This window comes from Urtica dioica, chromosome 4 (genome assembly GCF_054948205.1).
Source record: "Urtica dioica subsp. dioica isolate 48M chromosome 4, U.dioica_male_clone48M_v1_H2, whole genome shotgun sequence".
Taxonomy (NCBI): domain Eukaryota; kingdom Viridiplantae; phylum Streptophyta; class Magnoliopsida; order Rosales; family Urticaceae; genus Urtica; species Urtica dioica.
The window spans coordinates 45,443,108-45,461,624 of record NC_142759.1 but is presented as its reverse complement, the minus strand read 5'-3'; the positions used below and the strand labels follow the sequence as shown (position 1 = coordinate 45,461,624).

Below are 18,517 nucleotides of genomic sequence, written 5' to 3'. Positions count from 1 at the left end.
GAGTAGATTTTCATTATTATATCTTTGTGGTACGCGACGTGAGATCTCTGCCAAGAAATCTCAAGCTTTAATTATTGGAAGCAAACTTGATAATGTGTTTGTAAAGTTCCAAGTGAGCGTCGCAGATCAAGTGTTTCTCAACGTTGATGGTCCTCTTAGAAATAAGAGCTCCTCCGTTGGGACGAGTCTCATATTCCATCGCCTTGTGGAGCGGCGTCGCTGCATTTACCTCTTGGGACTGGCCATGAGCACTCACATCTCTTTTTTTTTTTTTTTTTTTTTTTTTCTCTTTAATTAATGGATGGAGGTGATGATTATTTCCCCAGATGATCGAAGATGAACATGCTGTGCGAATATTTTCTCTTTTAGAGAATCCAAGCCAATATTCTGATCCATCATAATAACATCTTGCAGCTTAAGTTTGTGGGTTTGAATTTTACAAAAATGATATGTATTTCTTGTGTTTTTTAGTATTGTTTGTGTGTTGAACTTGAACCTTGTATTCTGTATTAGGCCACTGGAGGTTATTTATTTCCCAGATGATCAAAACTGAATATAAATTATCTTTCAGATAACATGACAATAATTGAAATGTTTAATTTTTATTATCAAATTGATGGTACACTATGTATTCAAGTAATTTTTCAACCGCTAAATTATTTATTGATGCATGATAATTGCGGTTTAGATATGTCGGCCATTCCAAATATTTAGTATTCTTTATACGAATTACGTAATATGGGAAAACAATGGATTTTGAATAATATTTTTTCCTATGCTGGGTGTCGTTTTGAGTTGGACATGGCTTCTATTAAATTACGGTTTAGTTAACATAGATCTGGACATAACTATATAAGCTCCACCTAATCTTTCTTCACTGCATTCAGGCTTCTGCGGTATATATGACTTAATTTCATCGCTTAGTTCTTGTTTGCCATGGAGTACCTATATTCCGCATTGCGAATGGGCTAAAATTTCAAACTTAATATAATTTTAGAATTAAAATTACAATTTTTAAAGTTCATGGTCCCCGGTTTGTATGAAACTAATCGTAAAGACCTTTGAATTAGACATTGGTGTATTAATACCAAATCAATCCCACAAACTCTGTTTTGCATTGGCGATTACTCCAATAAGTAGGCCTACTGATAGAGCTGAGTTTGACATATTTAAAGTAACTAAAGGAATGTTGAACATGATATGGTCGCTCTAAACAAGAATGACGAGAGAATATTTTATCAGATGATGCTTATGGTGTTGGCAACATGAACACAATTTGAAAGCTTATCCTAGGAGACTACTACAATATTTGGTGGGACTTTCGGTCCTGTCCTCAAACAGGTGAAAAAATTAGACTGCACTATTTTAGTTGGATCAGCGAAAGTTGAAACCAGACCAGTGAAAAAAACCAAACCAAGACCAAATCGCTTTCACTAATCTGGTCTGGATCGGTTTAAAACCAGTTTTCTATGTCTGGTTTGATGTTAAGACTATTTTTAATCATTTTGGATTGTTTTAGACCTATACGAACTATTTCATAATTTTTTTTATCGTATCATAACGTTTCAAACCATTTAAGACCATGTTTATAATTTTTCTATAATATTACAAGAATCTAAAATAAATATGACAAGCGAAAGCAATGTGTTAAAATTTTATCACAATATAGTTTATAAAACTTGATCCATAGTGTGAGATCTAAAGCTAATTGAATTGAAAAACTTGACTGGATTTCGTGAAGAACGGATGAGGGAAATATCCATAGTCTATCCATAGTTTATCACAACGAAGAAATTGAATGGTTACATGGTAACAAACACCTCTTTTCGTTAAGTTCGACCGAGGGAAATATCACGTGAAAAATATTTCAAGGGTAATACGATAGTTGTAATTAATAATAATAAAGAAATAGTATGAATAAAACTTTTGGTATAAGAAAGTGAATAGTTTATTTGGGCATTTGTGATGCCATGTGAAAGACTTACTATTCATCTTCTTCCTCACAAGTTCGCATACGGTGTAGAAAAATTGAATCTTTGAATTCGGTCTAAAGATATAACTCACTCAATCATGATAAATGAACAGTAAAAAGAAAGCTTTATCATTAGAAGCAAGGTTTAAATTGCCAGGGAATTGTGGGGAAATTAACGTCAACATCGCGTTTTTTGGAGGAGTCCGGCAACTTTGTGATATTTTGTCGTTTTGGGTATTAATGTCGTCGAAATTGCGAGGAGATGTCGTTTTCTTTTACATGTCGTTTCGTCCACATATGTCGTTCATAGACTGTATAAAACAAACAAAAAAAAAAATCGGGACTTTTCTAGGAAATAGCGACGAAGGAAGGGTTTTGTTTTCCGCTCAGCCATCTCACCAAGATCCACCGACACATCCTCGACATTTCCGTCATGCCCAGGTATTGCTGATCGCATGCGTTCAAATTCAACAAAATTTCGGAAACGTCGACATGATTTCGCCGACTGTCCGAGGATGTCGCGGCGAATTTCGCCGCCCGTCTAAAACCAATATTCCCTCTTCCTAGAGTTTTCTTTTTTAATTGTTTATTTTTTCAATATTTTTCATAATTTTATATTGTATTGTTTAATTCAATCAATGTAAATTATTCTAGCATACTTATTAAAAATTGGTACCATTTGTATACTATTTTATGATTTGTAGTGTGTATTTTGAGTTTATTTGTTGTCTTGGTAGGTTGCATTTGAGAACTATTATCATAATAAATAAATAAATAAATAAATTATTTTGTATTTTGGATTTGGAGACATATATTTTTTTAAAATTATATTTTGTTATAGGATTTTTGACGATGTATCGATCGATAGTAGATATATCATTGATATATCATCGGTAGTCAACATTAAAATTATTATTAGATATCTATCGATATATCCGTCGATAATCGATATATCAGTAAAATCAAAATCTCGGTATCAATATTGATATTTAAATCATTGTGTTTGACAACTTCTTTATGCAATTTATTTCATGCATTGTTTACGAGTATATTTACACGTGCCTAGTGGATAATACATCATCTGTCATCTACTCACAAAGCCAAGAAGCCATATAGTTGCTATATATTTATTTACTATATATATTTATTTATCTTATTTTATTACTATTGTTGTATGAATATTAAGTAAATATATAATTTTTTTTTAAATTTAGAAAAAAAATAGTAATTTTGTTATATATTATGAATTAAATATAGTAATATCCTAGACTATATTTAATCTTTCTATTAGTTTATTTTACAATATTTTTTTCGTTTGGATTTTCATTGACGTGCCGATTTTTCATAAATCAAGAAGCACGAAACAACCTCGGCATTTTGAACCTCTAATCAAAATTCCCGCCGAATTCGATTACCTATAATCGCATAGCAGAAGCATGCATTACCAATCTCAATTCTCGAATTTATAAATGGTAATAAAACAAAGTCAGATTTTGTGTTCTTTAATCACTCACTCATTCCATTCAACACCCAAACCAAAACCAAAACCAAAACCAAACAAATCCTCTCTCTCTCTCTCTCTCTCTTTCAACAATGGCGGCGATCGGAATAGCCGCGGCAAAGGCGCCTCTCCTCCGCCGCCTCTTAACTCGCAGCATGAGCAACCTCCCGGAGAACTCCGTGTACGGCGGTCCGACGCCACTGGGGCAGCGCGTAACCCTAGGGACTCTCCGGCAGAAGCACCGTCGCGGAGAGCCAATCACGGTGGTCACAGCCTACGATTACCCCTCCGCCGTCCACCTGGACATGGCCGGAATCGACATCTGCCTGGTGGGAGACTCCGCCGCCATGGTCGTCCACGGCCACGACACCACGCTCCCGATCTCGCTCGACGACATGCTCGTCCACTGCCGCGCCGCCGCGCGCGGCGCCAAGACGCCGCTCCTCGTCGGAGACCTTCCTTTCGGCTCATACGAATCAAGCTCCTCTCAGGTAACGACAAAACGCCGAAATTGATAGAATTAAGAAGAAAGAAGGCAGTTTGATTGGGTTGGTTGCGAGCAGGCTGTTGATACGGCGGTGAGGATACTGAAGGAAGGGGGAATGGACGGGGTGAAGCTGGAAGGAGGATGTGCGGCGAGAGTGAGCGCTGCGAAATCGATTGTGGACGCAGGGATTGCCGTGATGGGCCACGTGGGTCTGACTCCGCAGGCCATCAGCGTTCTCGGGGGCTTCAGGCCTCAGGGCAAGAACGTCACCAGCGCTCTCAAGGTCCGTCTCCGTGATTGTACATACACACGGAAGTTGGGCTTGTTTGTGTGATGTGGATTGTGGATGTGGTATCAGGTGGTGGAGACCGCCTTGGCGTTGCAGGAGGCAGGCTGCTTCTCGGTGGTCTTGGAGTGTGTCCCCGCAGCTGTGGCTGCCGCCGCCACATCCGCTCTTCGCATCCCCACCATCGGCATCGGAGCCGGCCCTTTCTGCAGCGGCCAGGTTACTTCATTCATTCCCCCATCTCATACACCACATTCACTTGCACCGCTTTTCGTCTTCAATCAAAACGCTTCATTCGCAGGTGCTTGTTTACCATGACCTTCTCGGAATGCTACAACACCCACATCACGCCAAAGTAATTTCCTACTTCCTCTTGTGTCACAATCCATTAATTTTTTATTTTTTTTTACTCTAGTAAAAGAACATTGAGACCAACTCAACTCGAGTGAACTCAATCTCGACAGGTGACCCCAAAATTCTGCAAGCAGTTTGCTCAGGTGGGAGATGTGGTGAACAAAGCTCTGTTGGAGTACAAGAAAGAGGTCACGAGCGGCTCGTTCCCGGGCCCCGCACATTCCCCCTACAAAATCAGCCCCGACGAAGTCGAAAAATTCTCGACCGAATTACAAAAGTTGGGCTTTGACAAGGCGGCTTCCGCGGCCGCCGAAGCAGCCGAGAAGATTGCGAAATCCGAACACAACAATTAGTTCTTCTTCCGTAAGTGGTTTGAGTGTATATAGAGGTAATAATAGCCACATCCCATCTTTTGTGTTTGTTTGGTGGAATGCCGTTGGAAATTTACCATTCCATCCTGTATCTCTTGTTGAGATTGATAGAGCTGAAAATGTTCCTTTCCTATGGCTTAAGGGACCAGTAAAAGTTACCAGTTTCCTAGAGCTTTCAAATAATAAAATGGGCCGCATTGTCCAACGGTGATTTTGTTTATTTATTTTGGCACCAGGATTCACCTTAAGAATAGTATGTACACTTCAGACCATTAAAAAAGATTTGTACAATTTTGTTTGAACAATAAAACAAAGGTTACCAAAAATAGATGGAAAAAAATATGCTACAGGACAACAAATTACAACTTTGTTAGTATCTAGTGACGCTGCATGTTGATTTCTGTCCGCCGCTGACCGGAACTAGAAGCGATTGATGGTGGAAAGAGATTGTAGAACTCTCTTGAAGGTGCTCGCTATTTGCCTAATATGGCCCAAAGTTGCAATCTCATGATGGGAGGAGGTTACGACGGTGGTGTTTGATTATCACTCTTTGTTAAAAGATATTGGATTAATTTATGAAAAAATGGTATGAAATAGCCAATTTAAACTATGACTTTTGCAAAAAAAAAGACTTATAAAGAGGTCTAAACATCCAATAAGATTGGGAATACTACAAATAAGAATCTTAGTTGAAACTAAATAAAAACAACACATTTACTTAAATAAATTCGTTATTTAAAATATTTAAATTATTATATATATATATATATATATCTATATATAAATATAAAGTAGATGAGAGATTCCTTCTCACGAACCAATGTTCAATGAACAGTGTTACTTTTTTTATTTATTTTATTTTAAGAGATTGAACCCTAAACATAAGTAGTATTCATTCCTACCGATTTTTTATTTTTATTTTATCATAAAGATAAAAATATTTTCATAAAACTTTAAATATATTTTTTTCAAACCTAAATATTTATGGACATATCTCTATATATTTATTCTTTCAAACTAAAATATGTTAATTATTTCGCAGCAACGCGTGAGACATATATTGCTTGTAAAATTATAAAGAATAAAAAACTTATGATGCAGTAAATTAAAATACAACCTTTTTTGGCCTTTGGTAATTGGCACTCAAAGGAAATATAACATCATGACGAGCTTGTTCTCAAGCTCGGCTTCAGATAGGCCTCTATGAGCACCTCAAAGTCCTCACATGTTGTGTTTTTAATTACATCAGCACTCTGTAGAAAGAGTAAATGTGCGCAGCCCCTTCAAACATTGTGCACAGAGGGTCGAAAAAGTAGGACTGGTAATGTCCTTCCGGCTTGGATCGAAGGAAGCTTTGTCGGTGTTGAAGAAAGCTCATCGCAATGTGGTGGCTTCAACAAGGAGACGCAAAAGATATAGAGGGAGGCTCATTGGGAAACTGGAGTGGTACGTATAACTCGGTCAATGATGTGGAACACACTGTAGAATCATAGTGATGGTTTGCGCATAGCATGTTTCGCTATCGTCAGTTAGCGGTAAAGTGAAGCTTCAACTAGACATAGTCTCATTATGCAAACCCAACAAGGCGGTGCTTTCCGTTAATGTAGTCTTCATTCATTGTTTAGCAGTCTTCGAGAGTGCAATTGATCGCCTCCATGCGTAAGGTCCCAACCGAATGATCTAATTATCGGTTCTCGACCAAATACTTATTGTAGCGTGTGGCTTTAAGGGCGGTGTGGTATGATGTGTTGTAGTAGTACTCCACAACCATTGCTTTAGCAAGTCCCCTGTCAAACACCACAAGTACATCTCGAGCATACGGTTAACCACCTTTCTTTAGTCGTCTGACTGTGGGTGGTATGTAATCGTGAAAGACATGCTCGTGCTCGATAGTCAAAGCAGCTCCAATGAGTAGAGACAATGAAAAACCTCATGGAAATCACTGACAATGGATTCTAGGAGTCCGTTTAGTCAAAATACATGGTGAAAGAAGACATCCACCACCAAGGATGCCGTGTAGAGGTGGACTAGCTGCAATAAGTGTGCATCTTTCGAGAAATGATTGACCACAATGAGAGTGCCCGTTTTACCTCCCACAAATGGTGGGCATCCATGAAATCCATGAAAATGCAGGGTGAGATGGTTGTCGAAATAAGGATGTAGATGGTTGTTAGAATGAGCAGTTGGACGTACTCTTGAAGTTACCTTTTCCAACTTATAGTAGATATCTCAGCGGATACGTTGACTATCTTTGGACGACCCTCATTGGTGGAACTTTGGAATCCCGCTATGACTATAGTCACGCAGAGTGAGGTGGAGGAGAAGAATGCTAGCGCTCAAAATAGGATAATCCCATATGCATTCCCATCTTCCTCACCGATGACACAATCTTGGAGGGCACTGAAAATCCCACCAAATTCTATTTTCTAGGAGAGGTTTTCAAAGTCGCATAAGTTTAATGCTCGATGCACGACGGTGAAGTCAAAACCCATCAATTTTTTGACTCAGTGTTGTTGTAATGAGGTCGTCAATTGTTGTTTGATGAGCAAATTGACACTGTATTGGTCGGTTTTGATAAAAAAAAAATGTGTTAGCCCACAAGTTGTTATGAATATTGCCCACTTGAAGATAATAAACATGAATGATTACTGAATTAGATAAGAAGTTTATTTTATTAGAATCATATGAGTAGTGGGTTGAGTTCTGAAATCAAAATCAATAACAACTATCTTCCATAGCCTTTGTATTAAACTGAATCACGAGATGGGTACTTGAGTTCAAGCGGTGAGCTAAAACATGGTCGATGACTGATACACGTCTGGAGAGCTGTATCTAAATTCATATATGTGGAACACAAGTGACAGATAATCACTTTGTGGGAGCATTCTGCACTTTTGGTCAGTGTACGACCCGGACGAACTTTGGTTGTAGATGTGTCGTTTAAGTACCGTTACGACACACTAGCCGGTGTCGCTTATGATGGTCACAGTGAGACTTGATCTAAATCCTAAAGTGATCATGGACTTCTAGTTCATATTGCCGGGTTCTTTGACTCATTTCGCTAAAGACTACTGAGACACTGATTAAACTTATGTCTTGGGAATTTGGAATATGATTTGAGAAGAAAATGGTTGACAGATACGGAATCCAGCCTTCTTGAAAGAATGTTAATGTTCATTCACCTAAGGGTTGATTCCAGAACCGATAGATTGCTAGCACTTTCGAAGTAAGTATCGTACAGAAGAATCTTTCGTTGGGGAAGCAATGATGTTTAGGGTATAAATGTATCAAGAAAGGTATAACAGAATAATTGACCTTCCTCGATACGAGTTGAACCTGGAGGATCTTGATCACGAACTGACTAGATCAGTGGACACTCGTCACGATAAGTAAACATAATTCTAGTATAAAAGAGGGTTCAGTCTTGGCTTCCATGGTAGAGTATTTGACCAAGATTAGAGGAATCGATGGAAAAAGAGAAATGAATTTTTCGTCTTTTTCATCGAATTTGTTAAGCTTCTATTACTAGGTCCGTAGTCCCCGATCTGACTATGATAAATACAAATAAGAACTATTTGTTAATAACGAATATTATTATTATAATCTCACAGCTGTAAATTGTTTAGCAGCATTCATTCGGAAATTTGTCTATTTGCTGAATTAAATATATATTGTGGAATTAATTATTTATTGTTGGATCAAGTAAATAATTAACTGAATTTTAAGTTGGGCCTTATGGACACTGTAAAATTTGAAATTCCTTGGCCCAGTACTAGTCAATATGGGCGCCTACTATGGGTAGATAATACTCAATATTCTCTCTTTAATTAGTTGCTAGATTTGTGAAAAAAAAACAGGTAACTAATTAAATAAGAGAGCGAATAATAATGGTAGAGATATTCTCTCTCCATGAATTAAGGAAATAAGATATTGTCTTTTATTCTCTCTCATAATTAATTTCCTAATATCTAGGAGAATAATAATGTAGAGATATTCTCTCTATTAAATAAGGAAATAAGATATTGTCCTTATTATTCTCAAATATCTAAATTCCTTACGTATAGGAGAAAAATTAAGAAATAAATATCATAGATTATGATATGATGGATGAGAGAAAAAGTAGGATTTGTAGTCAAGATCCAGTGGCTCATGCTTAACTACAAAATTAGAAAGATTAAATGAGAATAAAATATATCTAGGAGATTCCTAGAATATCTCCTTTCTACCACTCTAAATATGGGTCTAAGAGAAAGCAAAAATGACTGAAACTGATAGCTAAAATTTCGCCCATCCACCTAGATGTGGACGGAATTCTCTCTCTGTCCCTTTCCCTCGGAATTCCATTATTCCATTCCCATAAACACGGTACGATCTAAAATCATAAATCAGATTCGTAGTGAGATTCAGAGTGTGGTCCACACCTTATTCTTGTTTGTCCGAAGATTATGTTTCGGAAGACTAAGGTGTCATCGAGACGAAACGAAGGAAATCCCAAGAGTTTCAGAGACATCCCGGAGGTCTGATCGTAGAAGACAATCGTAGGAGGCTGATACGAGACGAGAAAAAGACGAGGAGCTCGAGGAGATCCCAATTCAGAAAGCTTAAGGAGAAACCCGTAAGTTTTCTATAACTTGTCTCTTTAAATTGGCTGCTTGACATATATGCTCTCATGGTTAAATTAATTAAATAAAACTAGATCTTGTTTTAATAATCATTAATTTGATTAGCTTGTAGTACTTGCTTGCTCTTACTTGTTTATTTAATTACTTAGCCATGTTTATTATGCTATAACTTAAAAATTGTTTTGTGGGTTTAGCTTATCACGGGCTTTCATTCTTTAATGTAAAATTATTGGATTCGGATAGTTTTTAAATGAATGAGTTGAACGGATCGGAGAGCTTTGTCACCAAGCTGATAAGAGGCTAAGCGAGGAGGTTATTAAAAGACTTTGTCCTCCTTCCCTACTGGAAGCTTTTCCGTGAAGGAATACTATAAGGATAAGCAAAGACTAGAATGTCACGAAATTCCTAATAACTAAGCTATATCGAAACGTTTATTTTTAAGGAGAGCTTAGAAACACTCGAATTTTTAATATGATTTAGTTAACCCGAGTGGATCAGCTAGATTAAAGTTAATGCTAGGAAAATTAAATACCGAAAGTATATTGAGTCATATGCTTCCAACATTGACACGTTACTGTGAGGATGAAAGATCCCATCACGTCACCACTCTTCTTCGTGAATGCTATGACTGTCATTCCAAACAGAATGGTTTTTCTGATTCCAATATCAATGTTGTGTCTCTGACAATAGGTGGAAGGAGTGGATCTCTGACGTGGCCTAGCACTCCGTTAGGGCGTGGGGCTAAGCTTTCTTTAACCGAAATGTTGGTTCGACTCATGCATGAACCAACCAGTAGTTGCTCAAGTGGCCAAAGATTCCTGAAAACTGGTACTTAGTGAGCATAGTTATGAATGTACGTGAACCACGATTGCTCACTAATCTGAGATGGTTCTCATTTTCACTAGGTGCACTCCGTTATGTCACCATAGTGAGACGCACTGTGGCTATTAGTCGAATTACCATGGAACATAAAAACTGGGTTCTTTCACTTTGTATTTTATCCCATGCTTGTTTGCATTATGGTTTTTATTTCCTAAATTATATTGATAGTTGTTTCTTTTCATGCTGCTAATAAATGTGCTTTTATGTTTTAGTGAGCATGTCGAATCCTATTACGGCCTTGTTGTCGAAAGACGTTCTCACTGGTAAATATATCCTTAAGTGGAAGTCGAACCCGAACATCCTGTTGATGTGTGAAAGCATTCGCTTTATCCTCACTGAAGAGAGATCTCTTTTTCCTGGTCATGCTGCCTCCAAGAACTTGAGGGAGGACTATGACAAGTGGACCATGGCCAATAACAAAGCCATGGCCTACATGATCGCAAACATATATGATGCATTGCAGACCAAGATGGAAGGAAATGATGCCGATGTGGAGATCCTTGACTCGCTGCAAGAAATGTTTGGGATGCAGAGCGAGCAAGCCCACATTGAACTCACCCGTAAGTGCACCAACACTAAGATGATTGCGAGAACTCCGGTGAGGGATCATGTCATGAAGATGACGAACTACTTCATCGAAACTGAACTTCATGGGGCACAAATGGATGAGGTTACTCATGTTAGAATCATCATGAATTTCCTTTCGAGTGACTTCATACAGTTTACATCCTATATCATGAATAAGTTGACGTATGGGCTGTCTCAGCTATTTATGAACACATGGTTGCGTCATTAAATATTTTCCTCTTTATTGAATGCCTTGATTGCCAGAATGATATTTGATTGTGCATGAATGCTTAGGCCCTTGAGATAGAAAATATAGAATATAAAGGACACGTTTTTTTTTTCGTTCATATACTATATAGATGCACAAGTATATATTTTCAAAGTTATTGTCTCTGTCAGAATTTTAATTAGCTTTTATTGCTTTATTAAATTCTTATATTGAATATGTTTAAGAACTATTTACAGCTTTGATAGCGTCTAAATAATTGTTACTTTATTTCAACAATGAATTATGCGAATTAGAGGTAATAATGAGACACAGCGAAATAGTTAGTGTTGATGAATTGAATTAGTGGGAGCATCCTTAATCGGAACCTAACCACTAAGATTCACATTGATTGAGTGAGAGCATCCTTAATTGGAACCTAGCTACTCTAGTTCATTGATTGAGTGAGAGTATCCTTGAATGGAACCTAGCCACTAAATAATCAAAATTATTGAGTGGGAGCATCTTTAATTGGATTCTAGTCACGATTGTTCAATAATTAAATGAGAGCATCCTTTATTGGAAACTAGCCACTTGTTGTTCAATAAATAGCAGCATCCTTCACAGGATTGAATCCATCATTAATGATGGTATCCTTAACTGGAAAATATCTGCTATTATTTGAGTGGAAGGATAATTAATGATTACCTTGAGACATAAATCAATGATAAAGTGGGAGCATCCTTTAATGAGCTATTTGGTACCTAAAGGATTGAGCCCTAGAGTGGCAACAATGGTGTTAGTGATTTACTCACCTTAATAACCATATAAGTTGCGGAATTAATTAAACAAAAAATTAGAAAATAGTCAACTTAAACGTTTGATATTACTAAATAATCAAAGTTTGGTAAATATTAGGTAAATAACCATAAATGACGTGGCTTAATATGGCAATGACTATTTACTTACTATTTACGTCTGTAAATATATAAAATTGGCTATTTACCTAATATTTACCAAACTTTGGCTATTTAGCAATTCCCAACGTTTAAGTTGGCTATTTTGCTAAATTACCCTTAAACAAAAACACCAACAAGAGCTACTTAATTTTATGGTCACCTAACAAGATCTAGATTTACTTATTAATTAATTTATGAAAGCATTCAAACATGTCAAGCAACCGATAAGAACAAAGAATAAAGTTCATAGAAAACTTACAGGTTGGGCTCACAAACTGAAACTTCAAGCTTTCACAATCCGTCTTCAAAACGCCTAGCGCTCCTTCTTCAAGCTTTCAGATCCTTATACTCCTCTTGATGACACCGTAGTCTTCCGAGGCGTTCACTCCGGACAAATAAAGAAAGACCGCGTGGGACCATACTCTATAATCTCACTCGATCTAAACAATGTTGTTTCAAGATCTCACTCTTAATTTTCTAAGAACATAATTGAGTAATTCCAAGGGGAAAGAGAGAGAGAGAGAGAGAGGGGGGGGGGGGGGGGGGGGGGGGGGGGGGGGGGGGAGCACCAAAAGAAAGGGATGGGTGAATTTTTTTATTTCTTTCAAAAACCTTATTTTTCTCTTCTCGTGAACCTCTATTTATAGTAGTGCAATGAGATATTCATGGTAACAACCAGAATAAATTATTTCCTTTTATTGTGTTCACATTAATGTGTTCATACTATGGATTTAATTAAGCACATTTGATCTCATCTCATCAATCCTACTTTCTCTCTTAGCCATCAGATCAATATCTATGAGATTTTATTTTCTGTTTAAATAGAGAATATTTATTAATTAGATAATAAAGGAACTATCTTATTTCCCTTTAACTATATTCTCTATAAATATTCATGAGAGAGAATAAATGACAATATCTTATTTCCTTTTAAATATTATTCTATCTCCTTAATTTAAACAACTAAAGAGAAATATTGGTACCAATAAATAGAAAACGAATTTTATGGCACACGGCCAAGTGGATTTGCGCGACTTCCTAGTTGCCAATTCCAAAAATTTGACTTTCACATGTTGCAAGGCCCAATTGCTTAAAACCCAATTAATTATTTATTGACTTAGTCCAACAATAAATAAATAATGGATTAATTGATTATTTACTTGATCAAACAATAAATGAATAATTATACTATAAATACTCTATTAATTCAGCAAATACCCACTTTCTGAATTTAATGCTGTCAATCACCATTATAGGTTTTGAGATCTATAATAATGAAACTCATTATTATTAGAGGTTCTTTTATTTGTCTTATCAAAATCGAATCGGGGACTATAGACCTAGTAATAGAAGCTTAACAAATTCGATGAAAAAGACGAAAAAGTCCTTTATCTTTTTCACATCGATTTGTCTAATCTTGGTCAGACTCCACCTAGGTACGCCAATACTGAACTCTCCTTTATACTAGAATTATATTTACTCACCGTGACGAGGGTCCACTGATCTAGTCAGTACGTGATCAAGATCCTCCAAGTGTGACGACCCAACTTTTCGGACCGTCTTACTTATCTTACTTTTTAAACTTCTGAAAATTCTTTAGAAAAATGGGAGGATTTTTTTTTTTAAACGCATCGCACAAAGACGAACCAAAATTTAAAGATTAAAAAAAAAGCATTAAAGAAAAATATAGATTGCATTTCAAAAATATCATGAGAAGTACTTAACCGAAACTAAAAATATGAAATACCAATTTTAAACCAAACATAGTAGCAAAATAATTAAAGCTCAACCAAATTAGAAAAACTCTTTGAAACTTCATAACTTCGAAATTATTGAAAAAAAACTTTGAAATTTATTTCTTACAGACTTGTAGCGGAAGACTTATTCTGTAAATGAAAACCATAACTCAACCTTCTCACTATCGACGCCGCTAGTCTGCCCTGCTCAGTTCCTTGCAAGTTGTTTACCTACAACATAGACGTATATTTTTTTTTTCTTCGAAGAAATGAGCTTACGCTCAGCGAGAATAATATAAAGCTCACAAAATAAAAAGAGTAATGCAATGCATGAACCAGCTATTAGTATTTTAGAACTAATTGATGACTTGATCTTTCTTTTCTTGATTCTATCAACTTTTAGTTCGGGATGCCCGTAGGGTAGTCGTACCAATTTCAGTGTACAATTTAGATACGAAGACATGAGGGTTATAAAGTCCCACACTTTGTTCTATCTTTTAAACTTATTAGGGCCTCAGCCCGAGAAATTTCCCCATTTGAGCCTCGGCCTGGGAAACTTCTCATTATTACCTCTCGAGGCAATACAACTCCCTTGCTTATCTTTATGTTTTCACTTTTAAAATTACGTTACATATTGATATGACATGTACATAAAAACTTTCAAACATATGCTCATACAATACATGACTAAAAAAATATAAAACATGTACATTCTCAAATCTACTTTAACTTAACAATGCATAGTTGACCAAACATAAATTAACCTACTACAATCAATCACACAATCAAATAAAGAAGAACCTACTCAAACATATAAAGCTTTAAACCAACTATAACATGAATTACAAATCATCATTTTTAATTTTGAACTAATCTGTGTTTTAGTGAGATTATTCTCACCTCGATATCGAAGGTTACGATCGTAGATCGTCGAAGGAAATAGACGCTCAAAACGACTCGGAACATAATTGGGATAAAATGCTACTGGAGATCAGCTAAGGAAAGGATTCAAGGGATACAGTAGGTTCTGGAAATTTTCCGAACGAGATTCGACGTGAAATTACGAAAATACCCTTGACTATTAGGGTTTCGGAGAAAAACTAAAACTCTAGTAAAATTTTAATAAAAAATTCCAGTAACTATAAAATGTGATTTTGAGAACTTTTTGTCAAGGCACCACGGCAAAAAGAAAATCGGAAGTATTTATTAATAATGAGACAAGTATAACATCTTAATTTAAAAACTTGTAAAAAAACTGGTGTGCGGACCGATCGTAAAATAATCAGAAAATATTACGTATAGCATGAAAATATTTTTTGATTACTTTTTTAAAAATAAGGCATGTAAAATTAGCGTTTCCAAAAAGAATCAACGCAAAATAATAATTTTTGAATCTATAGTAAACGTTTAAAGTCTGAAGATCGGAATAGGCCAGACCAGTGAATCAGGTATGCGCACTGATTTGAAAATAATCGGAAAATATTTAATATTTCATAAAATATTTTTCGATTAATGATTTAGATAGAAGACATTTAAACATAACGTTTCCAAAAAGGATCGATGCAAAATAACAATTTTTTAAACCACAATGAGCGTTTTAAGAAACGATTTTTAGTGAATCCGAATCAGATAGAAGAAATACATACCTATTTTTTTCAATGATTGAGTTGCCTAATTAGAGCTACGAATTTCCAAATAAGAAGAATATGGGAGAGAGAGTAGAGAGGAAGCGTGAAAAAAAATGAGTGTATATATATAAGGTTTGATTAAATTCTAAAAGCCCAAACCTAATCCTACTTCTACTCTTAAAATATTAATTATTACTTTTTTTATTATTATTATTATATAAACATATACATATGCGTTGAAAGTAATGTATGTATAGTTATATTATATTATAAAAGATAACGTAATATGTATATACATATATATATATATATATATATTACTTACTGATATATATATATATATATATATATATATATATATATATATATTACGTAATATGTACATATATATTACTTACGTACATACATTGCCTTTAATTTATAACTATAATATATATATATATATATATATATATATATATTTATATAATAATATATGTAAAGTATACATACACCACTTATTTATAATATATAACTTATATATATTATATCCATATTTTATAATCTAAAGAGTATATTAAATTCAAAAACACACTAAAGCACACATAAAAGAAAAACTTCAAAAACTGTCACATAAATAAATCATTCACTACTACTTTACTAAAAAAGAATACTAACGTCACTCGAACATAAATATTTTAGCCTTTTAATTAAGATTAAACTTTGAGATTTCACATCAGGTTCAACTCGTATCGAGAAAGGTCAATTAATTTGTTATATCTTTCTTGATACTTATATAACCTAAGCATGGTTGCTTCCCCAGCGAAAGATTCTTTCGAACGTTCATACTTCGGAAATGTCGGCAATCTATCGGTTTTGAAATCAACCCTTAGGTGAGTGAACATTGACCTTTGTTCAGGAAGTCTGGATTCCGTATCTGTCAACAACTTCCCACTCGAATCATGCTCCGAAACTCCCAAGACATGAGTTGTGATTAGCTTGATAGTATCCTTTTAGCGAATGAGTCAAAGAGCGTGGTAACATGATCCAATGTCCACGATCACTTCATGATTTAGATCAAGTCTCACTGTGACCATCATAGCAACCTCAGTTAGTTTGTCGTAATGGTACATCTACAACCAAAGCCTATCCGGGTCGTACACTTACCACAAGTGCAGAATGTTTGCACGTCGTGATCAACCAATGTTAGTGTTCCACATATATGACTTTAGATACAACTATCTATGCGTGTATCAGTCATCGACCACGTTTTAGCTCACCGTCCGAACTCAGATGCCCAGCACGTGACTCAGTTTAATACGGAGGCTATGGATGATAGTTGCTATTGATTCTGATATTAAGCACTCAACCCACTAATCATATGATGCTAATAAAGTAAACCGTTATTCTATTTAGTAATCATTTATGATTTATTCATTAACTCTCGTGGGCATGAATTCCTAACAAATGGTACTCCTCTTTCTGATACCACGAACCCGTTCATTGGGATCTTTTGAATAGAAGATGAATTGTCCTTTATGGATGAAGTTCTGAAAAACTTATGACATGGATCATATTAGCTGAACTACTAAAACCTTTTGAAATATGAAAGGATGATCCGAGTAATGAAACAAACAAACTATGATTGTTCATGAATGTTTGTTAAAGAATCGATATTTTGAGAATGTTCGATAAGTGTAGCTCCTAAACACGTGTCAAATAATAAAGTCATTGGACCCAAATAATGACACACGTAAATTGACTGAGCTAACAGTTTCTGAAACTTGAAGTTTAGAAACTAGTAGCTCGCACTACAACAAATACGACATTTACCGACGATTTTTTTCGTCGCTAAAAACCCTGAAATCGTCGCTAAATCTCTTTAGCGACGATTTTAGCGACGATAATAATCGTCGCTAAATATGCGTGCCTAAATATATTTAGCGACGATTTTTTCGTCGCTAACTATTTACCGACGATAATGTCGTCCCTAAATGTCGTGACGAGAAGTTTTTTTCCATTTTGAAACAGGAAATTAGCGACGACTTTGTCGTCGCTAATTACTTCTGTGTAATAATATTTAGCGACGACTTTGTCGTCGCTAATTATTATTATTATTATTTTTTTTTATTTTTTTCGTCGTTAATTATTTATTTTTTATGGTTTTTTGTTTATGAAATTCTAAAATGATAAATCAAATAAAAACTAAATTATATTATCCAAATCAAGAAATATATAAAATCCGATTACGTACGTTTTCGGTTATCGAGAAATATGTAAATAATAATCTACTATACACAAAATTTATAATAAAACACTACTCGCGACGTTTGCTTTATCGTCCCGCCGCTCGTTTTCCTCCTCCTCGACGTGAAACGCTCTTTTGCTGGCGCTGAAGTTCTGCAGGCTGCGGCATCGGAGTAGATTGACTTGGTCCGTCGGGCGTCGTCTGCTGGCTGGCGTCGGGAGTCCTTTGCTGGCCGCCCGTCGGAGTGTGGACGTCGGGCGTCGGAGTGTGGACGCCGGCCGTCGGAGTCTGCTGGCTGTGGGATGACGGAGCCTGCTGCGAACTCTGCGGAAATTGGGACATGAACGAGCTAAGGTTGAGGCCGGGCACCTGACTCTGTATTGTCTCGGCGAACGCGGCGAGGGTCGATGTCAACACCTCCTGCGAGACATATCCTGGTTGCGACGTCCCAGCCTCCGAACCATAGACTTCGGCGACTTCAGCCGCCATCCGTGCTCCCTGTGGCACCAAACGTCCGACGCCGGTCAAGTGATCAGTCCGCGAACCCATAATATCGCGGATCGCCTGCTTCTCTAGAACGGAAATATCAACGTCCGCTCCTTGGTGCTCAGCCTCCGCTCGCAACGTGTTGAACCTAGCGACCAGTCGATCCTGATATAATTAACTAGTTAGTATATATTAATCGAAAAATAAGAAAAATAAATGTAAACTTACATAACG

At 36.2% G+C, this 18,517-nt stretch overlaps 1 protein-coding gene and 1 non-coding gene across 2 annotated transcripts; both read left to right on the top strand.

Annotated features, from left to right (window-relative positions):
- The first annotated feature begins 301 nt into the window (after positions 1 to 301).
- On the top strand, positions 302 to 396 carry LOC149401646 (small nucleolar RNA Z103). The gene has a single exon (XR_016296860.1). It is a non-coding gene; the product is annotated as a small nucleolar RNA Z103 (small nucleolar RNA).
- A 3,055-nt stretch (positions 397 to 3,451) lies between these two features.
- On the top strand, positions 3,452 to 5,176 carry LOC149401645 (3-methyl-2-oxobutanoate hydroxymethyltransferase 1, mitochondrial-like). The gene is made up of 5 exons (XM_089611063.1): positions 3,452 to 3,964; positions 4,037 to 4,243; positions 4,319 to 4,465; positions 4,548 to 4,601; positions 4,711 to 5,176. Exons 1-5 carry the CDS (start codon positions 3,566 to 3,568, stop codon positions 4,951 to 4,953), a joined length of 1,050 nt encoding a protein of 349 aa, XP_089467189.1. The 5' UTR covers positions 3,452 to 3,565; the 3' UTR covers positions 4,954 to 5,176.
- The last annotated feature ends 13,341 nt before the right edge of the window (positions 5,177 to 18,517 follow it).

Excerpts from the sequence above, each read along its gene's own strand:
- LOC149401645 (XM_089611063.1), top strand. The coding sequence starts at position 3,566 with ATGGCGGCGATCGGAATAGCCGCGGCAAAGGCGCCTCTCCTCCGCCGC. Across the intron at positions 4,244-4,318 it reads ACGTCACCAGCGCTCTCAAG|GTGGTGGAGACCGCCTTGGC; the intron begins GTCCGTCTCCGT and ends ATGTGGTATCAG. Across the intron at positions 4,602-4,710 it reads AACACCCACATCACGCCAAA|GTGACCCCAAAATTCTGCAA; the intron begins GTAATTTCCTAC and ends CAATCTCGACAG.